Below are 10,731 nucleotides of genomic sequence, written 5' to 3'. Positions count from 1 at the left end.
TCGCCGAGCCTCACACCCGCGTTTGTGCGGCGCGGAGAACGACTCCCGGAAATTTAGACCCGGCACCTCGGTCCTGACTGAGCGGGGCTCGGGAAAGTCCTACAAACCAGTCCCAGAGCAGCTAACGCGGCCGCCAAGGCAGCAACCGGAAGTACCGCCCTCTCGTAATGCGTCAACCGCGGGAGCCCTCTTCCCTACATTCTGATTGGATAGCTATGCTGCCGCTCCACTCTACGCATTCTGGGAAATGTAGTCCCTTCCCACGGCGGTGGGAAAGACAGGGGGAAAGGGCTTATTGTGCAAAAGGACTCAAGCTCAGCTGGGAGGTGCGTGGGAAGTGGAATAGGTGGGCTTTGCCTCCTCTTCATTTTTATTTTAAATATATTTTTATTGATTTCAGAGAGGAAGGGAGAGGAGCGAGAGATAGAAACATCAATGATGAGAGAGAATCATTGATCAGCTGCCTCCTGCACGCCCCCGCACTGGGGATCCAGCCACAACGCCTGCAGGTGCCCCATTGAAATCAAACCGGGATGTCCAGGTTCATAGTTTGATGTTCAACCACTGAACCATACGAGCCAAGCTTTCCTAAATTTTTTAAAAAATATATTTTATTGATTTTTTACAGAGAGGAAGGGAGAGGGATAGAGAGTTAGAAACATCGATGAGAGAGAAACATCACTCAGCTGCCTCCTGCACACCCCTACCGGGGATGTGCCCGAAACCAAGGTACATGCCCTTGACCGGAATTGAACCTGGGACCCTTCAGTCCGAAGGCCGAGGCTCTATCCACTGAGCCACACCGGTCAAGGCCCCTTTTCTTTGTTTTTATTGTTGTTTTTTCTCCTCCTCCTCCTCCTCCTCCTCCTCCTTTTTCTTCTTCAAGGGCCCCTTCCTGGTCCTGCTTCCATGAGCAGCCGAGACAAGGTGGAAATGGGAGGGCAACCAGACAGCGTGGGGGGGCGGGGGGTTATCTTCACAACATTCCATTTATACACAGAAGGAACCAGACAAGCACAGAGTCCGTATTGTGGTTAGAAGTTGGCAGCTTGGGAATGGGGCGCTGGGGCGAGGGGAGTGGTGGGACAGGTTGCAAGTAGGTGTGTCAATAAAAACAATACAGCCCCTCTCCGAAACTGGGGTGCCTGGGGTGGGGGACTTGGTCTGTTTCCACCCAAGAGGAATCAGAAGATCAGAAGCGGTTTGGTGGTCCAGAACCGTCAGGCATGGAGGGAGGAGGAAGGCCCAGGGGTGGGGGCCTGTTTGGCAGCTGGGTGAAGGGATTGCCCTCGCCCTGCTGGGATCCCCCCAGCCCTCAGTCTGTTAGGAGGGGGGCAGCCTGCAACCCCCACAGGCAGGTCTGGGGCTGCCAGATGCTCCAGGCAGGGGTGGGAGGGGCTCACAAAGGCTCACCCTCCAGGGAGAGGACAGCACTGCCCCCGCTTCCCTGCCAGAGGGCAGGTCCTGGACCTCCTGGGAGCAGTTTGCTTGTCATTCATCCTCGATCCCCGTAAGCTTCTTCTTCCTGGCAGCCTTAGGGCTGGCATGGGTCATCTTGCTCATAAGGGGTGCAGACTCGGGGCCCGGAAGATAAACCCCAGGTCCCCGTGCTCTCCTCGGTCTCCTAGGCTGCCTCACACAGGGCGCAGCGGCAGCATCTTGATGAAGCTGGCGGAGGGGTCGTCTCCTGTCTGGCCCACAGCACCCAGCAGGACCTCCTCGCCCTCCTCCAGGATGATGGTTGTTGGAGACCGGGTGTAAGCTGGCACGGTCCTTGCACCTGTAGGGGCTAGCAAGGCTGGGACCCTTACCCACACAGTTTTCCCAGACTTGTTTGGATGGCGGTTATCAGTAGAATGAGGACATATTCTGTCCGCGCCACTGCCTTCTTTCAACTTCAAAGGCACATTGGTCTTTAGACATTTTCTGTCGATGACGCTGGTGTTTTTTGGCATCAGACCAACGTTTTTCCAGTAGCTGCTCTTCAGATACATTCTGTCGCAGGCGCCGCCTTCTTTCAAGATCAGACGCACGCTACTCTGCAGACATTTTCTGTTGGTAATGCCGGTATCTTTTGGCTGCAGAGCTACGTTGTGTCAACAGTTGTTCTTTAGACATAGTCCCACCTCTCTACTGTCACGGTCTGAGATGCAGGTGAATGAGAATCCTGGTGTTGGAGACCGGGTGTAAGCTGACACGGTCCTTGTACCTGAAGGGGCTAGCAAGGCTGGGACCCTCACCCACACAGTTTTCCCAGACTTGTTTGGATGGCGGTTATCAGTAGAATGAGAGCAACCTTTGTAGAATGAGAGCAGCCTTTCATGGCTTATCAAGAAGTCTGTAACTATTTATTTACTGAGATTTGCTGTACTGAGAACTTGTTCTTCTGCTCTGTCTCTCCCTTAGAGATTAAGAGGAACAAAGAATCCATTCCTCTTGACAGACCTCCTATTCAGTGTTTTGTGTATAAAAGGCATCGCGTGGTTAATAAACTTACTGCAGATCCTCGATTGACCTGTAGTCCTCCCGATCCCGCTCTCCTGTCTTTCTTTCTTTTCTCAATTCCCACCTCCCTACCTCAGCCCGGCTCAACCCGTCAGGCTGGCCCTGACAGATGGTCTTCTCGACTTCGCCTCCGCTGGTGTGGAGGACTGACGCGCCCTCATGTCCCTCAACACTGTGACGACTCCATCACAGACGGCCACACCAGAGGCCACGCTTCCGGATGCCGAAGGAGACACCAAGAGCCTGGAAAGATGAGAGATGAGAGCCGCTGCAGCTGCTGCCGGGAGGACCCTTTCCTCACCTTGTAAGGGTCCCCACCTGACCTGCCACCGGGGCAGCACCGAGCAGCAGCAGCTCATCCCGGGCTGAGCCCCTGAACCCGCGCTCAAGGCCCCCTTTTCTCTGATTGTCCAGAGAGCTAACGGCAGCCCCGCTTTGGCTCCCTTATTTCCCACAGTGTTCCTAGAGCCCTGGGAGCCCCGCTCTGCTGTTGCTTGCTCTATCCTGATCCCCTCCTTTTATCACTCTCTCCAGCTCCAATAAACGTTCCCTCAAAATCTCCTGAATTCACGTTGTGAAATCTTTTCTGCACGAAGTCAAGAATCAAACACTACAGGCCAACCTGAGGCCGACCCGCTCCAGGCTGCTTCCTGTTCCCGTACACAGTTATGCCAGGGACACCCTCTATAAACACCGGCCAAGGCATGGTTTTCCTTATAAAAATTGAAAGAAAGCGAGAGGGCCCACACTCACATTGATGTTGTTGAGTCAATTCAATCTTAACACTCTTCTTTTCCTTTAAATGTTTTTATTGATTTTTAGAGAGTTGGGGAGAGTGAGAAACATCAATGATGAGAGAACCATTGATCATCTGCCTCCTTTACGCCCCCTACTGGGATCTAGTCCCCAACCTGGGCAGGTGCCCTGACCAGGAATTGACCTCAGGACCCTTCAGTCAGCAGGCTGACGCTCTATCCACTGAGCCAAACCAGCCAGGGCAAGGGTGCTGTCTTCAATGAGAAACTGTTGTTGCCGGACGGAGAGTACATGAACCCGTTTTACATGTTTGTAGGAGCCTGGCCCGCATGGCTCAGTGGTTGAGCGTCCACCTATGAACCAGGAGGTGTCGGTTGGATTCCAGGTCAGGGCACATGCCCGGGTTTAAGGCTCAATCTCCAGTGGGAGGCATATAGGAGGCAGCCAATCAATGAATGATTCTCTCTCATCATTGATGTTTCTCCCCCTCCCCTTCTCTTTCTGTCTACCTCTCCCTCTCTGAAGTTTATAGGACACTCCCTTATGACCAACCCTGACCAGAATGTCCCTGAGACAATGCTCACCTCCGCATGCCCCTTAGTGAGAAGGTCCGATGCCCCCGCAGACAAGGAGTGTGTGTGAGGATGGCCCCTCGCTCCCGCCCAGGGGGTGTAGACCCGGTGTTAGAGCTGGAGCCTGGAGGCCTAGATGCCACCAGACACCCTGTCACAGGCTGTTTATCCAATCACAGCCTTTAATCTCATTGCGGACCCCTGGGCCCTATAAAAGGGAGGAGCCTTGGGAAGCACATCAGAGGCACCAGCGCTGACAGCCAAGCCCCCCAGCAGCTCAGCGTCGGGCCAGGATCACCCAGCGTGAACGTCTGTGTCCGAGAGGAGGTGAGTCTCGGGAAGGGAAGGCAACGTTCCCCTGGTGTGTGTGTGTGTGTGTGTGTGTGTGTGTGTGTGTGCACAGGCATGTGCATGTGGGCTGGGCTGTGAGGACAGGGTTCCAGGGACACAGAGAGGGGGTCTCAGGCACCGGAAGGTCTGGGCTAACTGTGGCTCTAGCTGGGCAGGAGCTGGCTGGACTGCAGGGGACCCCACCCAGGCAAGTCTGTATGTGTGGCTGATGTCCTGTTCATTGTATGTTTCTAGGAACTCATTTTCATGGCACCTTGGGAAAGTGTTGGTCCCTAGCATTCGGGTTGAGGATTGGGGTGAGGGTGGAAGCTGACACATAAAGAGTGACTGTCAGCTCGGCCAGCTTGACTCAGCAGATAGAACATGGGCCTGAGGACTAAAGGGTCCTGGGTTTGATTCTGGTCAAAGGCATGTAGCTCGGTTGCAGGCTCCATCCCAGGCCCTGGTTGGGCACGTGTAGGAGGCAACCAATCCTGGATGCAGGTCGAATTCGTGCATCGGGCCTCTAGTGTTTTCATAAAAGGGGTTTATATTCAGATAAACTGGACCCAAAGCGTCTCCTTCAGTGTTGTTGTTCTGAGTGAGAAACTTAAAACATTCCTTAGGGCCCTGACTGGTGTGGCTCAGCAGATAGAATGTCGGCCTGCAGACTGAAGGGTCCCAGGTTCAATTCCAGCCAAGGGCATGTACCTTGGTTGTGGGCACATCCCCAGTGGGGAGTGTGCAGGAGGCAGCTGATGGATGTTCCTCTCTCTATCCCTCTCCCTTCCTCTCTGTAAAAAATCAATAAATTAAAAAACAAAAACATTCCTTAGGTATTTAAGGCTTTTCTCCAGTGTGGACTCTCAAGTGTCTAACAAGGCTAGGTTTGCAGCTAAAAGGTTTCCTACATTCACTGCACTCATAAGATCTATCCCCAGTGTGACCCCTATGGTGTTCCATGAGCTTAGATTTTTGGCTGAAGGACTTCCCACAATCACTACCTTCCCACATCTTCCCTCCAGTGTGAACTCTCTTGTGGATAAGGAGGTGAGTATCGCACCTAAAAGATTTCCCACATTCACGACACCCATGTTGATTCTCTCCAGTGTGAACTCTTTGGTGTTGAGTGAGGTGAGACCTCTGACAAAAGGACTTTCCACATTCACTACATTCATGCAGTTTTTCACCAGTGTGAACGCTCTGATGTTGAATGAGAGCAGTGCTCTCACTGAAGAAATTCCCACAATCAGTACACTCATAGGGCTTTTCTCTAGTGTGAATTCTTCCATGTTGAATGAGGTTAAAGATTTGTCTAACACTTTGTCACAGTCCTAGCTGGTTTGGCTCAGTGGATAGAGTGTTGGCCTGCGGAATGAAGGGTCCAGGGTTCGATTTCAATCAATGGCACCTGCCTAGGTTGTGGGCTCGATCCCTAGTAGGGGGTGTGCAGGAGACAGCCAACCAATGATTCGCTTTCATCATTGATGTTCCTAGCTCTCTCTCCCTTCCTCTCTGAAATAAAAATATATTTTTAAAAAAGGAACCACCTGAACTCAGTGGAAGTCTGTCTCCTTTCACCTCAGAGGCTAAGAGAATCAATATTCCGTCCTCAGAAAAATCACACACTATTGTCATGATCATCATCTCGCTTTTACTTAAGGACTAAAATCTGAGGATCTCTGAATAAAGTCATTTCTTTATTTCATTAAACCTAGGTTAGTCTTTGAGGGATAAATTTCCCATGGAAGAAGGTGATTCTGAGGGATTTCTACAAAACTTTAAGACCCTGGAGTGAAGAGGGCCATGGTGAACTAGACACTGTGCTTTACGAAGAGACACCCACGTTTCTAATGTCTAAGAACACTGCCAGTGACACAGGAAGCACAAGTCAAACAACTTGCAGTGTTTCTTAAAGCACAGCCTCTGGCCCTAACCGGTGTGGCTCAGTGGATAGAGCGACGGCCTGCGGACTGAAAGGTCCCAGGTTCGATTCCTGTCAAGGGCATGTACCTTGGTTGCAGGCACAACCCCAGTAGGGGGTGTGCAGGAGGCAGCTAATCGATGTCTCTCATCGATGTTTCTAGCTCTCTACCCCTCTCCCTTCCTCATTATAAAACAAAACAGCAGAGCCTCCCCTGGAGACCACGTGGAGGCTTGTGTGGGGTCTCTGTAGATGATTTCCTGAGACAGATGTACTGTACGTCTCAGGCTCATCTCAAACATTATTTCCTCTATTGCATATCCTGCCCCATTATGGTGACCTCCGACCAGATACTTTGACATTCTGGGGAAGTCTACCATCATTGCTGTCTCCTTGTACATTTCTTCATCATGTTCCTCTGGAGACCTGCCCTGTGGTGCGTATACTAAAGTACCTTACAGATACACTGACAATCATACATAAGCAAACATATTTAAGCCATCGGATGTTTTACTTGCACTCAGTACTGTCAATTTCCCTCTGGGCAGGGATTTTGCTGAAGGTTCTGCACATCATCCCTTCAGAAGGCAGCCTGGGGCTCCAGGCAAACTGTGAGGCCTCCTGAGGGGAAGGTTAAGTCCTTTCACAGAGCCCACCGCCCAGCCATGACCCACTTTCTGATCCTGGTCGTCCAAACCAGCCAAGGTGACCTCCCTTCAGCTCCCGAATGCTCAGGGCAGGCTCCCCACAGGAGCCTGTCACCTCTTCCCACACATCCTCAGGGAGACCCCACTGACCACCCCTGGGCTCACTTTCCCCCTGAGCTCCTCACAGCTACCTGCCCCCTTGGTTGTGGGCTGTCCTTCACTACAACACCGGGTCCCGAGGGCAGGGGACTCTGTACTTCGAGTCTGGAACAGTCCAGCCCAACAGTGTCCACACCCTTGGTCCTAACAGGTCTCAGCTGTGCCCACTCCATTTAGCCTGACTCAGGTTCTCATCACTAGCGCCTCCCCTCAGCCCTCCCACTCACGGACCTGCCCCATGTGCTGACAGATAACACCCCCACCAACCCTGTCCTAGGCCCCAACCTCTCAGCTCCATCAACCGCACACCCCAGCAGCCCACTATTCCCTCGGGGCCCAGGGTCCCTCGCCTCACTACAGGGGAAGGGCTCTGCTCTTCAGGCCCAATTTAGGGAGGTGGGCACACCAACCACAACACACCCTCTCCCCCAGTGTGGTATCATGTTGAGTCCAAGACTCTCTTTCTAGAAATGCTTATATTGCAGAATTTCTTCGGCACTGAAAACACACAGCATCATTTCACTAGTCCATGCACCTCCAAGACTGCCTGGGGTGGGGGGAGGCAGCTGAGGGGAGGATTTATTTCTAATAAAATCAAAATAGGAAATTACTCCCAAACATGCAAGAACAGAGACTGAACATCCGTGGGCCTCTGGGGTGGGTGTGGGCTGGCCAGAGGCAGGACTTTCCAAAGGCGAACTGATTTGGGGCCCAAAAATCAGGGGCTTCTCCCAGACACAGAAGTAGGTTCTGTTGCAGCGGGCCAGGGGCCTGGGGATGGCAGAGCAGGCTGGAGAGACTCTGGGATGGAGACAGCAGAGCCCTGGAAGCTCCTCTCAGGCAGACGCAGAACCCCAATCCTTCCCAGGGGCCTGCCTCGGGCTCCTCTCTGCCAGCTCCTGGGCAGGACACAGCGTGCCCAGGCAAAGGCAGAAGCATGAGGAAAGGTGGACTGTACAGAGACACATCTCAGCGAAGCAGGGTGGATGGTCCTGTAAGGGAGGCAGGTAAGACAGAAACACAATAACTGGAGGCCTCCTACACTAGCAGAAGTGGGGGGCCAGGGAGCAAACCTGTATAAATGAAACACAAAGTCACGCGGTCTTTATTTCAAGGCCTTGGGCAGTAACACAAAATAAGTCAATATTAGACAAACAGTGATTTTCTGCCATTCTGCGGTCCCTTCACAGAGTTACCATATCTGTTAACTCTACATGCTGACAAATCACAACTGTGCTTGCAAATCATCCCAGGCAGTGAATAGAACCAACAAAATTAAAGGTACAAAACCAAAAACGCCGTTACAAAAACATAAACCAGAGCAGTGCACAGCAAGCAGCGTGCAGGCTGGTGAACTGGAACCGGAAACAATCCATAGCAGCATGAGGTGAGGAGCACCATGTCCCTGAAAGAGGTAGCGCTTCTTGAGCTGAGGACGGGGGCTCTGGACGAACCCGGGGTCAGGTCAATTCTCTGGAGAGTAAGGAATAAAGTTCCTTCTTAGAGCTCAGAGTGTTCATAACTTCCTCATACACAAGGGGGAACACAGAATTCCTTTCCCCTGAGCACCAGGGGTGGTGACGGGTGCACACTGTGCAGGTGAGCCAGCTGGTAGAGGAGGTCTCTTCAGCCACAAATCCTCACAGTGACATCAATGAGGTAGGAGTCCTCGGCAAGTTAGCAAGTGCAATGCAGCTCCTTCAGGCCTCACTTGTACCTCTGGTAAATGAGGAATCTAGCAGAGTGTATGTTCAGATAAAAGGCGTTTATATTCAGGTAAATGGGTCTGAGTCTCCTTAGTGTTGTAGAGTGAGAAAGATGGAAGATAAAACATTCTCTGCACATTTAAGGCTTTTCTCCAGTGTGACCCCTCAGATGTCTGAGGAGGCTAGGTTTGTAGCGAAAACATTTCCCACATTCACTGCACTCATGAGGCTTTTCTCCAGTGTGACTTCTGTGGTGGTCCATGAGCTTGGATCTTTGGCTGAAGGCCTTCCCACAATCACTACACTCATAGGGCCTTTCTCCCGTGTGAGTTCTCTTGTGGTAAAGGAGGTGACTACTGCTCTTAAAAGACTTTCCACATTCACTACACTCATAAGGTTTCTCACCAGTGTGATGTCTCCTGTGTAGAGTAAGTGAATTGCCATGCCTGAAGGACTTCCCACAGTCACTACACTCAAATGGCTTTTCTCCAGTGTGAACTCGGTGGTGTTGAATGAGGGTAAACTTTTGCCTAAAGGACTTCCCACAATCAGTACAATGAAAAGGTTTCTCACCAGTGTGAACTCTCTGGTGTTGGGTGAGGTGACAGCTTTGATTGAAGGACTTCCCACAATCAGTACACTCATAGGGCTTTTGTCCAGTGTGAAGTCTAAGGTGTATAGTAAAGCAGGACCTTTGATGGAAGACCTTCCCACAGTCACTACACTCATAAGAATTTTCTCTACTGTGACCTCTCTGATGATAAGTGAGAGCTGAGGATTGCCTGAATGACTTTCCACAATCAGTACACGCATACGGCTTTTCTCCAGTGTGAAGTCTGTAGTGTTTAACAAAGGTTAACTTTTCTCTGAAGGCCTTCCCACAGTCACTGCACACGAAAGGCTTCTCCCCAGTGTGAATCCTCTTGCGTTGACTGAGGTCAGAGCTCTGACTGAAGGCCTTCCCACAATCACTATCCTCATATGGGTTTTCTCCAGCGTGAACACTTCTATGTCGATTGAGGTTAAAGATACGGCTAAAAACTTTCCCACATTTGTTACACTCATGACTATTTTCTCCAGAACAGACCGCCTGATGTTGTACAAATTTCCGTTTGTGGCTGGCAGATTTTTCACCTTCACTCCACTGGTGATGCCTTTTTCTATTGAGAAATTCCTGTGAAATCTCACTGCCCCTGTGTGGCTCTTCAGTGTCGAGAGGGGCCTGGTGCTGGAGAAGCTCTGAGATGGCTGGGAAATCTTCCCCAACCTCCCTCCTGGATGAAGGCAGCCAAGATGAGTAGAAGCTGCACCTGGTCACAAACGAGGCCCTGTCCACAGCTTCTCTCCAGGGCTTCTCTCGAGTGCCATCTCTCTGTTGCTGGTGAGGGTTTGCAGTGAAACAGAAGTCTCTCACAAATGCGTCCCTGAAGAAGGCTTTCTGCTCAAGGTCTGCGGCTTGTGACTCAGTCAGGTGCAGAATAGCTTTTAACACAGAGAAGCACCGCTTACACAGATGGGTCCTCTGGGTTGCTGGCTCTGTCTTAGGGGCCCTGACCTTCGACTCTCCTTGGTCAGATACACTCTGCTCACAACAGGCCTCCTCATCTGTTTTATGCCAACAACCTGCAAAGACAGAAATGCTGAGGTGTGTTGACTGTGGTGACAGGGGAAATCCCATTGCAAGATGCACATAATACATGGGTTTCATGCAATTGTCCGAAAATAAGAGATATGCAGGAAGGATTGATAAGAGGCTTCTGTGAAGGTCTCATCCACGGAACATCACAAAACAGAAAAGACCTCACCAGAAATATGACACAACACATGGCAAGCAGCTCATGGAAGAGAAGCCAGACCTCCACTAAGTCCTCTGCTAACAGCGTTCAGCAGGGCTTGTGTGCTGGGGAAGGGGGCAAGCTGTGCATGAAGTTGGGAAAGTTGTATTCCAAGTAAAATTCAATAAACCAGTACCTGGTGTCAAACACTACCGAAGCATGAATGCACTTAACAACACATAACAGTGTTGGTCAATGTTAAAGAATAATGCAGAGCCCGGCGGGTGTGGCTCAGTGGTTGAGTGCCTCCTAGTAACTAGGAGGTCCCGGTTTAATTCCCAGTCGGGGCACATGCCC

General features: G+C 51.3%; 1 protein-coding gene and 1 pseudogene across 1 annotated transcript; both read right to left on the bottom strand.

Annotated features, from left to right (window-relative positions):
- Positions 1-1,053: 1,053 nt before the first annotated feature.
- Positions 1,054-3,853, bottom strand: LOC102250798 (annotated as a pseudogene).
- Positions 3,854-7,971: 4,118 nt separating this feature from the next.
- Positions 7,972-10,534, bottom strand: LOC102250505 (zinc finger protein OZF). The gene has a single exon (XM_005883112.2). It carries the CDS (start codon positions 10,305-10,307, stop codon positions 8,739-8,741), a length of 1,569 nt encoding a protein of 522 aa, XP_005883174.2. The 5' UTR covers positions 10,308-10,534; the 3' UTR covers positions 7,972-8,738.
- Positions 10,535-10,731: the final 197 nt, after the last annotated feature.

Source organism: Myotis brandtii, unplaced genomic scaffold (genome assembly GCF_000412655.1).
Source record: "Myotis brandtii unplaced genomic scaffold, ASM41265v1 scaffold765, whole genome shotgun sequence".
NCBI classification, from domain to species: Eukaryota; Metazoa; Chordata; class Mammalia; order Chiroptera; family Vespertilionidae; genus Myotis; species Myotis brandtii.
The sequence above is the reverse complement of the archived record's forward strand: the minus strand, read 5'-3'. Positions and strand labels throughout refer to the sequence as shown.